Source organism: Somniosus microcephalus, chromosome 8, assembly GCF_052327205.1.
Source record: "Somniosus microcephalus isolate GS21.2 chromosome 8, FLI_Smic_1.0, whole genome shotgun sequence".
Taxonomy (NCBI): Eukaryota; Metazoa; Chordata; class Chondrichthyes; order Squaliformes; family Somniosidae; genus Somniosus; species Somniosus microcephalus.
Genome location: NC_140994.1, coordinates 190,831,263 through 190,849,530, shown reverse-complemented (window position 1 = coordinate 190,849,530; position 18,268 = coordinate 190,831,263). Strand labels below are relative to the sequence as shown.

General features: G+C 45.7%; 1 protein-coding gene across 1 annotated transcript in view; it reads left to right on the top strand.

Annotated features, from left to right (window-relative positions):
- The window catches only part of LOC147113977 (fibroblast growth factor receptor 4-like), a 71,021-nt gene that overhangs the window by 9,337 nt on the left and 43,416 nt on the right, over window positions 1–18,268 (top strand). The window contains exon 2 of the mRNA XM_085995441.1: window positions 1,744–2,032. Within this exon, the coding sequence (XP_085851567.1) occupies window positions 1,927–2,032 (106 nt within the window). The 5' untranslated portion in view covers window positions 1,744–1,926. The remainder of the gene's footprint in view (window positions 1–1,743; window positions 2,033–18,268) is intronic.

Sequence of the window (18,268 nt, the reverse complement as noted above, 5' to 3'; positions counted from 1 at the left end):
TTTGCCCACTAAACCATGAGGGGACTAACAGTGCCTTGTTAACAATAGGAGCATGCATTTAAAGAGTCCCTTTAAAACATCAATAAACAGAATGCTTTTCTGTCCAGGGTGAGGATCGATGGGGCTTTTGTCATGACCATGTAAAATGCTGTGTCCATGGACTTAAGGAACAGAATGGTGTCAGTGTACATTGCACTAGATTTTCCGACTTGAATTCAGTAATTAATTCTCCATGCCGACCCACGAGGTGAGAGCCACGGTACGTAGTACAGTACTGTATTTCATGCACATTTGCTAAATGCAAGAGTGTGAGCACGCCTCAGGATTAAGAGATTGCATGCAGGTATGTTTCATTGGACTTTCCAGACTGTTATCAATGCCAGGATTCACAGCTGAATTGGTAAATAGCTATGTATGTTTAGAGGACCCTGAGCAGCAAGCTCTGACCTCGTTGAACAGCAAGGGAACCAATTTTCCAAGTGATACAAGCTTATTTTAGCTCATTTTAATTTTGCTGGGGTTTTTTTTTAGAAGAGAATGGTGATAAAACATACAAGTCAGATTGGGAATGCGTGGGAACATTACGATTGTAGCACAGACTGGCAAAAGAGACACAAATAAAAATGTTCCTTTTCACATAATAATGATCAACCCTTGGAATGAACTTTTCGGTAGGTTACTGTAGGCAAAACAATTGGAATCTTAAGAAATAGATGGGTGCTTTGATGGGGAGAATGTAGGGTCTTTCTGAATGGATGAGCTAGGATGGGTCAACTAGACTTCCTTATCCATGTTAATCAGGTGATCCTACGCGCAGTAGGGTAGGACATAAGTTATAATGCAGAAATGTCCTTACTCTTGAGTTGAAAGTATGTTAAATATCTAGTACAGACTACAAAGGTCTTGTCACATGAAAAAAGCCACTATCAAAAGAGAAACAGGAGCTGAGAGAAATTGAGGGGTAGATTTTCAGCTTCACCGCCTGGGCAGTAATCCGGCAGGGTGGATCACACACCCTTTATAGAATCCCCCCATGCCCGCAATCTTCATCTTATTGATTTCAATGGAATAAAAATCAAGTGGGTTCTATAAAGGGTAGGTGATCTGCCCGCCACATTATCACCCAGGGCAGTGAAGATGAAAATCTACCCCTGAGGGTCAGTAATCGAGGTTTTGTTTAGCTTTGTACATCCTGCACTGGAGATGAATGCAGTGTTCACTGACGTCTACAAGATAAGGAACAGTTTGTGACAAAGTTGTGTGCAGTGTCAGACACACTTACTGATAATTTCCCCTATTTAGACTAGTCAGTGGTAATCTCATGTAGACACCAGTAATAAGAGAGAAGGGAGCTGAGCTTGAGAAGCCTTGATATCTTCTCAGGTATTCATAGAGACAAAGTCTGATCCCAATGAGATAAGCATGGGCCATGAAACAACACAAATTATTTCCTTCTCTTTCTTCTTCTTCCCCCATCCCGCCACCACCGCACCCCCCCCCCCACCCCCACCGCCAATTCAGTAGACAACCAGAGATCATGAATATAAACCTACTACTGTATAAGCCTACCAGGACCAGTTGGACAGACCCATCACTAAAACACTGCAGATGGGAGGCTCAACTGTTTCAGTCTGCGTGGTGTGCAAAGTAATGCTGCATTCACCTCCAAGGTACTTGGTGGAAATACCATGTTCACGGAGAGAGCTATTTATTTGGTACTGATCATTTTACGTTCTTTTCCAGCAGGCTGTCAGCAATTGAAGAACTGATCCAAAGACCCCCGCCAATGAGTGCACAGAACAGCTGAGATACAAAGAGTTGGGGGCCCCTCCATCCCCCAACACCACCAATGAGTGTCCAGAGCAGCTGAGATACGAAGATTTGGAGGGTTTATCATTCCTTTGATTTTCAACCAAAAGAAGAGGAATGAGCCACGCGCTGTACAAGCTGTGTCTCTACTTGTTCACCTTCATTACGCTCACTGTGTCGAGGCCCACGGTTTCGCAATTGGAAGAGAAGACCACTAAGCCAGGTAAGACCAATAGAATGGTATTCATTTAATATTAGATGGCAATGTAGATCAGGCTAATTCTCCATCAGAGCTCTCCCAATGGCTCAATGGGTAAATACACTATGTGGTATCGTACTAAGCCTTATAGACTGGGAAGGATTAATCTTAGTTAATTCTGACTTAAACTAGTTCTGGATCAAATAATGCTCCTTTACTGGCTGGTGAACTGGACTTCACTCCTGTACTGGCTGAGGTACGGTGGGTTGCTGTGGCCAGTGCCAACTCTCCGACACTTTCTCCTACCTCCACCTGGACCATGACCCCACTACCGAACATCAAGCCGCCGTTTCCAAGACTGTCACTGACCTCATCTCCTCTGGAGATCTTCCCCCCACGGCCGCCAACCTCATAGTTCTCCAATAACAACAGAAAATGCTGGAAAAACTCAGCAGGCCAGGCAACATCCGTGGAGAGAAAATAGAGTCGACGTTTCGGGTCTAACCCTTTTTCAAAACTGGAAAGGAAATGAAATAGATCAAAAGGCAGGCCTGGGAGAGAACAAAAGAAGTGAAGAGACATTAAGAGGTATTCAAAACGAGTTCCCCAACCCCGCACAGCCCGCTTCTACCTCCTTCCCAAGATCCACAAACAGGACTGCCCTGGTAGACCCATCATTTCAGCCTGTTCTTGCCCCACGGAACTTATCTCTTCCTATCCTCAATTCTATTTTTTCTCCCCTTGTCCAGCCTCTTCCCACCTACATCCGCGACTCTTCTGACGCCCTCTGCCACTTTAACAGTTTCCAGTTTCCCGGCCCCAAACGCCTCCTTTCCACTATGGACGTACAGTCCTTCTACACCTCCATCCCCCGCCAGGATGGCCTGAGGGCGCTCCGCTTCTTCCTTGAACAGAGGCCCAACCAGTCCCCATCCACCACCACCCTCCTCCGCCTGGCTGAACTTGTTCTCACATTGAACAACTTCTCCTTTGACTCCACTCATTTCCTCCAAATCAAAGGTGTTGCTATGGGTACCCGCATGGGTATGCCTGCCTTTTCGTGGGATATGTGGAACTCTCTTTGTTCCAGTCCTACTCGGATCTCCTCCCTCACCTCTTTTTCCGGTACATTGATGACTGTATCGGTGCCGTCTCCTGCTCTCGCCCTGAACTAGAAAATTTCATTCACTTTGCTTCCAATTTCCACCCTTCCCTCACCTTCACATGGTCCATCTCCGACTCTTCCCTTCCCTTCCTCGACTTCTCCATCTCCACATCTGGGGATAGGTTATTGACTAACATTCACTACAAGCCCACTGACTCCCACAGCTACCTCGATGCCCTCCGCCACTTTAACAGTTTCCAGTTTCCCGTCCCCAACTGCCTCCTTTTCACTATGGACTATTCACTATCCCACCCCGCCTCCTGTAAGGACTCTATTCCATTCTCCCAGTTTCTCCGTCTCCGCCGCATCTGCTCTGACGATGCCACCTTCCATACCAGTGCTTCCGACATGTCTTCCTTTTTCCTCACCCGAGGATTCCCCTCTACTGTGGTTGACATGGCCCTTGACTGTGCCCGTTCTATCTCCCGCACTTCTGCCCTCACCCCTGCCCTTCCCTCCCGGAACCAAGATAGAGTTCCCATTGTCCTCACCTTTCACCCCACCAGCCTCCACATTCAACGGATCATCCTCCGCCATTTCCGCCACTTCCAGCGTGATCCCACCACCAAATGCATCTTCCCTTCACCTCCCCTTTCAGCATTCCGTAGGGACCGCTCCCTCCGCAACACCCTAGTCCACTCCTCTACCACCCCCAGCACCCCTTCCCTTTCACCCGGCACCTTCCCGTGCAAGCGCAGGAGATGCAACACATGCCCTTAAACCTCCCCCCTTCCCACTGTCCAGGGCCCCAAACACCCCTTCCAGGTGAAACAGCGATTTATTTGTACTTCCTGCAATTTAGTATACTATATTCGCTGCTCACGATGTGGTCTCCTCTACATTGGGGAGACCAAACGCAGATTGGGTGACCGCTTTGCGGAACACCTCCGTTCAGTCAGTAAAGGGGACCCCAAGCTCCCGGTGGCCTGTCACTTTAATTCACTGCCCCATTCCCACTCAGACCTCACCGCCCTCGGCCTCTTGCATTGTTCCACGGAAGCTCAGCGTAAGCTCGAGGAACAGCACCTCATCTTTCGATTAGGCACTCTACAGCCCTCTGGGCTCAACATAGAGTTCAACAATTTCAGATCATAACCTTGGGCCCTATCATCACACATATATATATTTTCCCTTTTTTTTTAATCCACACTTTCGTCTGGGCTTTTTTCTTCCCTCCCACATGGCAACTGTCCTTCATTCTGCCAGGGCCATTCACACTTCATCGAGAGCCATCCTTTGTTCCTTGAATATCTCTTAAAGTCTCTCAATGTCTCTTAATCTCTCCTGCTTTCTATCCTATCTCTGACCTTCCCTTTTGTTCTTTCATCCCCTCCCCCTTTTCCCAGCCCCCACTTGCTTTAAAATCTATCCCTTTTCCTGCTTTTTTTCCAGTTCTGACGAAGGGTCTTCGACCTGAAACGTTAACTCTGTTTCTGTCTCCACGGATGCTGCCTTGGCCTTCGCTGAGTTTTTCCAGCGTTTTCTGTTGTTATTTCGGATTTCCAGCACCCGCAGTATTTTGCTATCGTATCGACGTTATATCATAATGTGAGTCATTACCTCAGGAAGGAGGGGCAAGAAAAGGAAACTGATCTGTGAGATTTTAACAAATGTTCTCTGTTCATTATAGAACTGCAACATATTAATCGAGCAGTTCGACAAGATATGAGCACATTGAGAGACTGCACCCAGAGAGAAAGGAACTCTCATCAATATTTTTTTCTTTCTCTCCTTTTGCCACCAGTTGTCTCCCCTCCCCACCTCTTTTCCTAAAAGTGCTGACTCCTCGTTGGGGTACGGCTTCATGGACACCAGTCACCTTTCAATAACTTGCCCAAGTGTTCATTCTTCATGTGTGAGTGAGTACTGGTGACCTATTTTACCATGGGGAGCACCACAGCTGTGCACTATTCTGTCCTCGCCTGCCTTCTACACATTTGCATTTCCAACCATTGGTGCTGGCTACCAATCAGGAATGGGAACCCTGTTTGATTTCACCTCCATAACCAATGGGCCAATTGTAGCACCACCACCTCCACTCTGACTTAAATAAACAAAACCAGCACAGACCAAGGATGAAACTCAAGGGTTAAAGGGTGAATATAAGCATGTAGTTCAGGATCTGCTATTCGAGATTCCCGTTCTGTGCTGATTTAGCTACTCCTGCTCTGTCTAGCTCAGCTATTTACAACCTTAACCAGGTGAATTATTAGAAGAGCCCCTTCTTAACATATTACAAAATATTAATTAATAAATAAAAATTAATATAAAAAAACACTCGGATCCTCTAAGTCCTGAATCTCATAAATGAAATGGATTGGTTAGGAGACAGCCATTTTAAGGTTGCTAAGGGAGCAGCGTGTGGTTTGTAACATGTAAATGTTTCTCGGCGAGCCAAGGGTTAAAGGAGGAATATCAAGACGTGGTGCGGTTACTGAGGGATTTGCTGCGTGAGATCTCATTAGCCTGTCTCACATGCTGCCCCCAAAGTCTCGACCCAGAGAGAGGCCTTTGTCCACAGAAATGCGCACTGTAATCTAGCCTGCTTTTGAGTGGTGGCCCAGTTATTGTCCCTGGGAACTGTGTACATTTGTGTATAAAGAGCACCCGCTCAGGCTCGATTCTGTGTGTCACTCTATCCTTCAGTGTTCCGGGCTATAATGTGAGATTGGTGGCCCCAGGCCAAAACCTAATGAAGGAAAGGGGTGGCAGGGGTGGGGGTGCTGGGGGTGGGGGCAATTGGCGGTGGGGGAAGGGAAGAGAAGCGGGCCTGCTACTCTGGAAAGGACAATCCAACCCCCGCCCCACTGCAGTCTGTGGCACCAGAAACAGAAGCTGTCAGTTTATTATGAATGGAGTGAGCGTCTCACACATAGCAGCCTAGACGAGGCGTGGAGTTCACACGGCCTGCAAGCAACTCTGCTCTGCTCCTCTTGAATGGAGGGCGAAGGAGCTTGGCTAATTTTCAGGAATATTTAATTGTTGCAGAAATGGAAGCCAATTAAGGGATGCTTGTTTAATGAATAGCTGGCTCTTGGTTGCAGAAGGGGTATCTCTGTCTCCTTCTACAGCTGCCCACCCCCCCCCCCCCCCGCCCCACAACACACACACACACACTTAGGCACACTGTTTTTTAAAAATTGTATAAAACTCAAAAGTACAATTTCTTCATATCGGTGAAAGTTTCAACACTGCACCTTCCAAATATGCTTTCATCTTAAATCTGTTCTACGGCATAAATGTCAGTAGGCAGTCTAGCCATTTTGTTATGCAGATTACGTTGGATTAAGCTAATTTATACCATTTACGTCGCTTGCACATTGTGTCCTAATTAGTAAAAGTACCACCAAACTGCGTCTAACGGTTAAACGTGCATGAAAACTATTTATGTTCTTATAGTCCAAATAGAATTTATTCATCTGTAAAATATGTAGTTTATCATCCTCATGAAGCGACCCACACACCTCACCAGTGACTTTTGTTGCTTACCAGTTAAATGATCCCTTTGCCTAAGGAATGTGTCCTACAGAGACCAGCTGAGCAGTCAGGCCCTCAGTTATTGTCAGCCATGCATAGTTTGTTCAACCAACAGAAAACAAGGTTCAATTTCAAATCCAGTCAGTCGAGACCCACTGAGTGACAATACCAGCAGCAGTTATGGGAGAAAGGTGTACCTGTGATACTAGATCTCTAACCGTGTCAGTATGTAACTGGTATTAGACCCACACACATGTCAATATGGGAGACTTGTGCATAACTGATGCTACATCCATACCTGTGTCAGTCTGAGTAAGTTGTAACTAAATGATACTACATGTATACCTGTGTCAGCATGCAGGAGTGCATAACTGATACTAGACTTGTACCCAAGTCAATATGGGAGAGTTGTACATAATTGATATTAGACCCATACCTGTGTCAGTATGGGAGAGTTGTACATTAAAGAAAGAAAGAATGATTTGCATTTATACAGTGGTTGTCTTTCACGACCTCAGCACGATCCAAGTGTTTTACAACAACAACAACTTGCATTTATATAGTGCCTTTAATGTAATGTCCCAAGGCGCTCATAGGAGCGTTATAAAACAACATTTGACACTGAGCCACATAAGGAGGTATTAGGACAGGTGAGGTCGTTTTTAAGGAACGGCTTAGAATCATAGAATGGTTACAGCACAGAAGGAGGCCATTTGGCCCGTCGAGCCCGTGCCGGCTCTCTGCAAGAGCACTTCAGCTAGTCCCACTCCCCTGTCCTTTCCCTGTAGCCCTGCAATTTTTTTCCTTCAGGTACTTATCCAATTCCCTTTTGAAAGCCACAATTGAATCTGCCTCCACCACCCTTTCAGGCAGTGCATTCCAGATCCTAACTACTCGCTGCGTAAAGAAGTTTTTCCTCATGTCGCCTTTGGTTCTTCTGCCAATCACCTTAAATCTGTGTCCTCTGGTTCTCGACCCTTCCGCCAATGGGAACAGTTTCTCTCTATCTACTGTGTCTAGATCCCTCATGATTTTGAACACCTCTATCAAATCTATTCTCAACCTTCTCAACAACCCCAGCTTCTCCAGTCTATCCATGTAACAGAAGTCCCTCATCCCTGGAACCATTCTTGTGAATCTTTTTTGCACCCTCTCTAAGGCCTTCACATCCTTCCTAAAGTGCAGTGCCCAAAATTGGACAAAATACTCCAGTTGAGGCTGAACCAGTGTTTTATAAAGGTTCATTATAACTTCCTTGCTTTTGTACTCTATGGGCAGGATTTTCATTGGGCCGTGGAGGCGGGATTGGAGGCATGTGGGGGGTTAAAATCTCGAAATCGGGGGGCACAAACCCATCCCGCCCACAACCCGCCTCCATGCCAGTTTCAAAGGAGGCGGATACCCGACCTGTGCTGGGACCCGCCTCCCCGAGGCGGGAAGGGGATTAGTGCCAATTAACTGCCTATTAACAGGTAGTTAACAGGCAGTTTTTAGCCTAATCCCTATTTTTATTGCTGAAGTGTGGGATTCCCGACGGCTCCAAACCACGCCAAGTTAGCGAGGCGGGCAGTTGGGCTAAAGGACTTGCAGGGTTCCAGATGTCCGGTGTTCAGGTGAGTGATGGGTGCATGAGTGAAGAGGTAAGTGTGTTTGGTGTGTGTAAAGTGTTTAAAGAAGCTCTACTTTACAGCCTTCCTTGCTTCGGGTCTCGGGAGTCCCTCATCTCACTGGCACAGAAAGCAGAATGGCCGCGAGGTGTCAAAAGTTGCAGCATTCAGCTTTCTGTTCTGGAGAGATCTCTAAATCAGCCTGAGAGGAAGGAATTAACTTGGAGTACAGATTGTCAGTGTTTGACAGCTTCAAAGAGCTGTGAAACGCGATAGTTCATCTGTCAAAAGTTCTTGACAGATAAAATGTCAATCTGTGACGTCACCTGTTGCCGGGTGGCCCTTAATTGGCCTGCTGAGCCAGCTGGGCGGGCTCAACAAGGTCAATCAAGTGAAAATCGAGTGGGTTGGCCACAACTCAATGGAGGCGGGACTACAACCCCGAAAGTTGTAGTCCTGCCTCCTACACACCTCCAGAATCAAAATCCAGCCCTATGCCTCTATTTATGAAGCCCAGGATCCCGTATGCTTTTTAACTGCTTTCTCAACCTGCCCTGCAACCTTCAACGATTTGTGCACATATACCCCCAGGTCTCTCTGTTCATGCACCCACTTTAGGATCCTACCCTTTAGTTTATATTGCCTCTCCTTGTTCTTCCTACCAAAATGTATCACTTCGCAATTTTCTGCGTTAAATTTCATCTGCCACGTGTCTGCCCATTTCACCAGCCTGTCTATGTCCTCTTGAAGTCTATCACTATCCTCCTCACTGTTCACTATACTTCTAAGTTTTTGTGTCATCTGCAAATTTTGAAATTATGCCCTGCACACCCAAGTCCAAGTCATTAATATATATCAAGAAAAGCAGTGGTCCTAGTACCGACCCCTGGGGAACACCACTGTGTACCTTCCTCCAGTCCGATAAACAACCTTTCTCCACTACACTCTGTTTCCTGTCACTTAGCCAATTTTGTATCCATGCTACCACTGTCCCTTTTATTCCATGGGCTTCAAAATTGCTGGCAAGCCTATTATGTGGCACTTTATCAAACGCCTTTTGGAAGTCCATGTACACCACGTCAACCGCATTGAAACATAGAAACATAGAAGAAAGGAGCAGGAGTAGGCCATTCGGCCCCTCGAGCCTGCTTCGCCATTCAATGAGATCATGGCTGATCATCCAAATTCAGTACCCTGTCCCTGCCTTCTCCCCCTATCCCTTGATCCCTTTAGCCTTAAGAAATATATCTAACTCCTTCTTGAATATATTTAATGAATTGGCCTCAACTGCCTTCTGTGGTAGAGAATTCCACAGGTTCACCACTCTCTGGGTGAATAAATTCCTCCTCATCTCTGTCCTAAATGGCTTACCCCTTATCCTTAGACTGTGACCCCTGGTTCTGGACTCCCCGGCCATCGGGAACATCCTTCCTGCATCTAGTCTGTCTAGTCCTGATAGAATTTTATAAGTTTCAATGAGATCCCCTCTCATTCTTCTAAACTCCAGCGAGTATAAGCCCAATTGACCCAATCTCTCCTCATACGTCATTCCTGCCATCCCAGGTATCAGTCTGGTGAATCTTCACTGCACTCCCTCCATGGCAAGAACATCCTTCCTCAGGTAAGGCGACCAAAACTGCACACAATACTCAAGGTGTGGTCTCACCAAGGCCCTGTACAACTGCAGCAAGATATCCGTGTTCCTGGACTCGAACCCTCTCGCTACGAAGGCCAACATACCATTTGCCTTCTTAACCGCCTGCTGCACCTGCATGCTTACCTTCAGCCACTGGTGCACAAGGATACCCAGGTCTCATTGCACTTCCCCTTCTCCCAATCTATTGCCGTTCAGATAATAATCTGCCTTCCTGTTTTTGCCACCAAAGTGGATAACCTCGCATTTATCCACATTATACTGCATCTGCCCAATCACCCAACCTGTCCAAATCATACTGGAGTTTCTCGGCATCCTCCTCACAGCACACACGCCCACCCAGCTTTGTGTCGTCTGCAAACTTGGAGATATTACATCTAGTTCCCTCATCTAGATCATTAATATATATTGTGAATAGCTGGGGTCCTAGCACCGATCCCTGCGGTACCCCACTAGTCACTGCCTGCCACTCGGAAAAAGACCCGTTTATTCCAACTCTTTGGCCTAGAAATTGAGTTTGCGCTGCGCCAGGGCTTTAGCGCCGGAAGTTAGTGCCGGCGCTAAAGCCCTTTGCGCGCGCCAAAAATTCAGTAGCGCCGCGCCCAAACGGCTGCCGGCGCTACTGAAGGGTTTTAGCACCTGAAAACTGGCGCAACGCGCCGCATTGCGGCGCTATTCCGGCGCTGCGGCGCCCGCTGCGGTGCAGCAGGCTCGGGAAGTGCAGGCCTCCTCCCTCCGTTAAGGAGGAGCTGCCTGCACCCGGCCGCGGCCCGCGCAAATCTCATCAAAAATGAGCCCGGCACCTCAGACAAGTGCCGGGCTTGCATCTGTTCCGGGGGGGGGGGGAGAAGTCCGGGGAGGGAGCTGCGGGCCGGCGGGAAAGCGTCCGGCCGCCGCGCCTCCTTAAAGCGCCGGCGCAGACTCCGGCAACACTCGTTTGCCGGAGTCTTAGTTGCGGCTGCCACTGGCGAGGCGGCCGCAACTGAATTTCGGCTTGTGGCCGGGTTACCACGGCAACCGGGATGCTGCGCACACCGATGACGTCATCGGTGCCGGCGCAGCGCTACCGGTCTACCGCCGCGGAAGGGCGCCAGGCAATTTAGGAACCGGCGCCAATTGCAGCGCTAAATCGGTGCTAAGGGCACTGAATTTCTAGGCCTTTGCTTCCTGTCTGCCAACCAGTTCTCTATCCAAGTCAGTACCTTGCCCCCAATCCCATGTGCCTTAACTTTACATGCTAATCTCTTATGCGGGACCTTATCGAAAGCCTTCTTAACATCCAAATACACCACATCCACTGGTTCTCCCTTATCTATTTTACCAGATACATTCTCAAAAGATTCCAGTAGATTACTCAAGCATGATTTACCTTTTGTAAATCCATGTTGACTTTGTCCGATCCTGTCAGTTTTCCAAGTGCTCTGCTATTACACCTTTTATACTGGACTCTAGCATTTTCCCCACTACTGATGTCAGGTTTACCGGTCTCTAATTCCCCATTTTCTCTCTACCACCCTTTTTGAATAGTGGGGTAACATTAGCTACCCTCCAATCCATGGGAACTGTTCCAGAGTCTATAGAATTTTGGAAGATGAGCAGCAATGCATCTACTATTTCTAGGGCCACTTCCTTAAGTACCCTAGAATGTAGATTATCAGGCCCTGGAGATTTATCGGCCTTCAATCCCGTCAATTTCCCTAACACCATTTCCCTACAAATACTGATTTCTTTCAGTCCCTCCCTCTCATTAGACCCTATGTTCCCCGACATCTCTGGGAGGTTATTTGTGTCCTCCTTTGTGAAGACAGAACCAAAGTATGTATTTAACTGGTCGGCCATTTCTTTGTTCCCCATTATAAATTCCCCTGATTTGACTGCAAGGGACCTACGCTTGACTTCACCAATCTTTTTCTCTTCACATATCTATAGAAGCTTTTAGTCAGTTTTTATGTTCCCTGCAAGCTTACTCTCATACTCTATTTCCCCCCTCTTAATTAATCCCTTTGTCCTCCTTTGTTGAATCCTAAACTGCTCCCAATCCTCAGGTTTGCTGCTTTTTTTGGCCAATTTATATGTCCTCTCCTTGGATCTTATGCTATCCTGAATTTCCCTTGTTAGCTACGGTTGATTCACCTTTTTTGTTTTATTTTTATGCCAAACAGGGATGAACAAATTCTGTAGTTCATCCATGCGATCTTTAAATGTTTGCCATTGCCTATCCACCGTCAACCCTTTGAGTAACATTCCCCAATTAATCCTACCCAACTCGCGCCTCATACCATCGTAGTTTCCTTTATTTAAATTCAGGACCCTAGTCTCTGAATCAACTACTTCACTCTCCATCTTAATGAAGAATTCGATCATATTATGATCGCTCCGACCCAAGGGGCCTCGCACAACAAGATTGTTAATTATTCCTTTCTCATTACATAATACCCAGTCTAAGATGGCCTGATCTCTAGTTGGTTCCTCGACATATTGGTCCAGGAAACCATCCCGTATACACTCCAGGAATTCCTCCTCCACAGTATTGTTACTAATTTGGTTTGCCCAATCTATATGTAGATTAAAGTCACCCATGATAACTGCTGTGCCCTTATTGCACATGTCTCTAATTTCCCATTTAATGCCATCCCCAACCTCCGCATTACTGTTTGGGGGTCTGTATACAACTCCCACTAACGTTTTCTGTCCCTTGGTATTTCTCAGCTCTACCCATACAGATTCTACATCATCAGAGCTAACATCCTTCCTTACAATTGTGTTAATCTCCTCTTTAACCAGCAATGCTACCCTACCTCCTTTTCCTTTTTGCCTGTCTTTCCTCTTTCCTGAATATTGAATACCCCTGGATGTTGAGTTCCCAGCCCTGGTCACCCTGGAGCCATGTTTCTGTAATCCCAATCATATCATATCTGTTTACATCTATTTGCGCAACGAATTCATCCACCTTATTACGAATGCTCCTCACATTAAGACACAAAGCCTTCAGGCTTGTTTTTTTAACACTCTTAGACCTTTTAGAATTATTAATCACTGTGGCCATGTTTGATTTAAACCCTTGATTACTCTGACTGCCACTTTTGCTTTTCTCCTTCCTGTCTTTTGCTTCTATCCTTGCCCTCATCAACTCTCTCTGTTACCGCATCAAAAAACTCAATCAAGTTAGTTAAACACGATTTGCCTTTAACAAATCTGTGCTGACTTTTATTAATTAATCCACACTTGTGACTGTTAATTTAGTCCTGGATTATAGTTTCTAAAAGCTTCCCCACTACTGAGGTTAAACTGACTGGCCTGTAGTTGCTGGGTTTATTCTTAGACCCTTTTTTGAACAATGGTGTAACATTTGCAATTTTCCAGTCCTCTGGCACCACCCCTGTATCTAAGGAGGATTTGAAGATTATGGCCAGTAGCTCTGCGATTTCTACCTTTACTTCCCTCAACATCCTAGGATGCATCTCATCTGGTCCTCGTGACTTATCTACTTTAAGTACAGCCAGCCTTTCTAGTACCTACTCTTTATCAATTTTTTTTCGCATCCAGTATCTCAACTACCTCCTCTTTTACTATGACCTTGGCAGCATCTTCTTCCATGGTAAAGACAGACGCAAAGTACTCATTTAGTACCTCAGCCATGCCCTCTGCCTCCATGTGTAGGTCTCCTTTTTGGTCCCTAATTGCCCCCACCAATCCTCTTACTACCCGTTTACTATTTATATGCCTATAGAAGACTTTTGGATTCCCTTTTATGTTGGCTGCCAATCTATTCTCATGCTCTCTCTTTGCCCCTCTTATTTCCTTTTTCCCTTCCCCTCTGAACTTTCTATATTCAGCCCGGTTCTCACTTGTATTCACAACCTGACATCTGTCATATGCCCCCTTTTTCTGCTTCATCTTACTCTCTATCTCTTTTGTCATCCAGGTAGCTCTGACTTTGGTTGCTCTACCTTTCCTCCTCGTGGGAATGTACTTCAACTGTACCTGAACCATCTCCTCTTTAAAGGCAGCCCATTGTTCGATTACAATTTTGCCTGCCAATCTTTGATTCCAATTTACCCGGGCCAGATCCATTTTCAACCCACTGAACTTGGCCTTCCTCCAATTAAGTATTTTTACTCTAGATTGCTCCCTGTCCTTTTCCATAGCTAATCTAAACCTTATGATACTATGATCACTGTTCCCTAAATGATCCCCTACTGACACTTGCTCCATTTGACACACCTCATTCCCCAGAACCAGAGCCAGCAATGCCTCCTTCCTCATTAGGCCGGAAATGTACTGATCAAGAATCAGCCTTAAAGGAGGAGAGAAAGGTAGCGTGGCAGTGAGGTTTAGGAAGGGAATTCCAGAGCTTGGGGCCTAGGCAGCTGAAGGCACGGTCACCAATGGTGGAGCGATTAAAATCAGGGATTACATAGGATATACAGCACAGAAACAGGCCATTCGGCCCAACCAGTCCATGTCGGCGTTTATACTCCACTTGTGCCTTCTCCCGTCTTTCCTCATCTAAATCTATCAGCATCATCCTCTATTCCCTTTTCCCTCAGGCTTGTCTAGCCGCCCCTTAAATGCATCTATACTTTTCGCTTCAACCACTCCCTGTGATAATGAGTTCCACATTCTCCCCACTCTTTGGGTAAAGAAGTTTCTTCTGAATTCCCTATTGGATTTCTTGGTGACTATCTTATATTGATGGCCTCTAGTTATGCTCTTCCCCACAAGTGGAAACATTCTCTCTGTATTCACGGTCAAAACCTTTCATCATTTAAAAGACCTCTATTAGGTCACCCCTCAGCCCTCTTTTTTCAAGAGAAAAGAGACCCAGCCTGTTTATCCTTCCCGGATATGTATACCCTTGCATTTCTGGTATCATCCTTGTAAATCTTCTCTGCACCCTCTCCTGTGCTTCTATATCCTTTTTATAATACAGGTATGGCGATCAGAACTGTACGCAGTACTCTAAGTGTGGCCTAACCAAGGTTCGATACAGGTTTAGCATAACTTCCCTACTTTTCAATTCTATACCTCTAGAAATAAACCCTAGTGCTTAGTTTGCTTTTTTTATTGTTGGAGGTGCTGTCTTTCGGATGCGATGTTAAACCGAGGCCCTGTCTGCTCTCTCAAGTGGATATAAATGATCCCATAGCACTATTTCCAAGAAGAGCAGGGGAGTTATCCCCAGTGTCCTGGCCAATATTTATCCCTAAATCAACATAACAAAAACAGATTATCTGGTCATTATCCCATTGCTGTTTGTGGGAGCTTGTTGTGCATAAATTGGCTGCCACGTTTCCCACATTACAGCAGTGACTACACTCCAAAAGTACTTTATTGGCTGTAAGGTGCTTTGAGACTTCCGGTGGCCGTGAAAGGCGCGATATAAATGCAAGTCTTTCTTTATGGCCTTGCTAACCTGTGTCACAACATTTAGTGATTTGTGTATTTGTACTCTGAGATCCCGTTGTTCCTCTACCCCACTTAGACTCGCACCCTCCAAGTAATAAGTGACCTCCCTATTCTTCTTGCCAAAATGTAGTACCTCACATTTTATTTGTGTTGAACTTCATTTGCCAATTATGTGCCCATTCTGCAAGTTTATTAATGTCCTCCTGTAATTTGTTGCAGTCCTCCTCAGTATTGATTATCCCCCCTAATTTGGTGACATCCGCAAATTTAGAAATTGTGTTTTTGATTCCTAAGTCTAAATCATGAATATAAATTGTGAACAATAGTGGTCCCAGCACTGATCCTTGTGGAACACCACTATCCACCTCTGCCACTGTGAATAGCTACCTTTTAACCCATCTCTCTGCTTTCTGTCTTGAAGCCAGCTAGCTATCCATTCTGCTACTTGTCCCCTGGCTCCGCATTCTCTGACCTTGTTCAGCAGTCTATTATAGGGTACCTTATCAAAGGCCTTTTGAAAATCTAGATAAATTATATCTACTGCATTACCAATGTCTACTCTCTCTGTTACCTCTTCAAAAAATTCAATGAGGTTGGTCAAGCAAGACTTTCCCTTTTGAAATCCATGCTGACTATTCATTACTATGTTTTGGTTTCTACATGTTCTTCTATTTTCTCCTCTAGTAGGGATTCCATTATTTTTCCTACCACCGATGTTAAGCTGACTGGTCTATAATTCCCTGGACATTTCTATCCCCCTTCTTAAGTATAGTTATTATGTTAGCTATCTGCCAATCCTCTGGCACTACACCTTTTTCTAACGAATTATTAAATGTGTGTAGGATGCACAAGAAGCCAGAATTTGAGGAGTGCAGAGATCTTGGAGGGTTGTAGGGCTGGAGGAGGTTCCAGAGATAGGGAAGGGTGAGGCCATGGAGGGATGTGAAAACAAGGATGAGAATTTGCAAATCAAGGCATTGCCAGACTGGAAGCCAATGTAGGTCAGCAAGAATAGGACAGAGTCAGCATGGTTTTATGAAGGGGAAGTCATGTTTGACAAATTTGCTCGAATTCTTTGAGGACGTAACATACAGGGTGGATAAAGGGGAACCAGTGGATGTAGTGTATTTGGACTTCCAAAAGGCATTTGACAAGGTTCCACACAAAAGATTACTGATCAAGATAAAAAATCACGGGATTGGGGGTAATATACTGGCATGGGTGGAAGATTGGCTATCTAACAGAAAACAGAGAGTTGGGATAAATGGTTCGTTCTCGGGCTGGCAATCAGTAACTAGTGGTGTTCCGCAGGGGTCAGTGCTGGGACCCCAACTCTTTACAATCTATATTAACGATTTGGAGGAAGGGACCGAGTGCAACATATCCAAGTTTGCCGATGATACATAGATGGGAGGGAAAGGAGTGAGTGAGGAGGACATAAAAAACCTGCAAAAGGACATAGACAGGCTAAGTGAGTGGGCAGAGATTTGGCAGATGGAATATAATATTGGAAAGTGTGAGGTTATGCACTTTGGCAGAAAAAATCAAAGAGGAAGTTATTATCTAAATGGAGAGAAACTGCTAAGTGCTACAGTACAAAGGGATCTGGGGGTCCTGGTGCATGAAACACAAAAAGTTAGTATGCAGGTGCAGCAGGTGATCAGGAAGGCCAATGGAATCTTGGCTTTTATTGCAAGGGGGATGGAGTATAAAAACAGGGAAGTCTTGCTGCAGTTATACAGGGTATTGGTGAGTCCACACCTGGAATACTGCGTGCAGTTTTAGTTTCCATATTTAAGAAAAGATATACTTGCTCTCGAGGCGGTTCAGAGAAGGTTCACTCGGTTGATTCTGGAGATGAGGGGGTTGACGTATGAGGAAAGGTTGAGTAGGTTGGGCCTCTACTCATTGGAGTTCAGAAGAATGAGAGGCGATCTTATCGAAACATATAAGATTGTGAGGGGGCTTGATCGGGTGGATGCGGTGAGGATGTTTCCACTGATGGGTGAGACTAGAACTAGGGGGCATAATCTTAGAATAAGGGGCTGCCCTTTCAAAACTGAGATGAGGAGAAACTTCTTCACTCAGAGGGTAGTAAATCTATGGAATTTGCTACCCCAGAGAGCTGTGGAAGCTGCAACATTAAATAAATTTAAAACGGAGATAGACAGTTTCCTAGCAGATAAAGGAATTAGGGGTTACGGGGTGAGGGCAGGGAAGTGGACGTGAGTCTAGATTCGGATCAGCCATGATCCTATTGAATGGCGGAGCAGGCCCGAGGGGCCGTATGGCCTACTCCTGCTCCTACTTCTTATGTAGGACAGCAGAGATTTGGGTAAGCTTAAGTTTATGGAGGGTGGAAGATGGGAGGCCAGGGGATCTTTTATGTCCACCTGGGGCTTGATCCCACGACATTCTGACTCAGAGGCAAGAGTGCTATGATTGAGTCACGGCTGACACTCGGTCTCAGCATGGGAGAGTTGTACACAGCTGATACTGGAAGTGCACCCATGTCAGTAATAATAGTGAGGCAAGAGGATAGTAATTGACTTAACCAGCTAGTCAAAGAGTGCATATTGCTGTTGTCACCTGAAATTAAAATTTATAAAAATAAAGACCATGAGAATGGAAAGAACAGAGACAAAATTAGGAGATGGTTCAGCACCAAGCTGTGAGCAGGCTGAAGAGGTCGATGGAAGGCCTTGTCCACACAGGTGGTGTGTGAAGATTAAAAGCTGTTTACAAAGAGCAGCAGGAGGTAATGAGAGGATGGGCTAATAATACAGCATTATTCAAGAGCCACACAGAGGAAGACTCCTGGGGGTAGGTAGTTGAAATTTCTATTTTAATTAATTAAAAAGGTTATTGTGGGGATTAACACCATTTTCAGCTCTTGTCACTCTGCGTTCTGTACAATCAAAAAGATTCCCTTCTGGTGGATGAGGGTA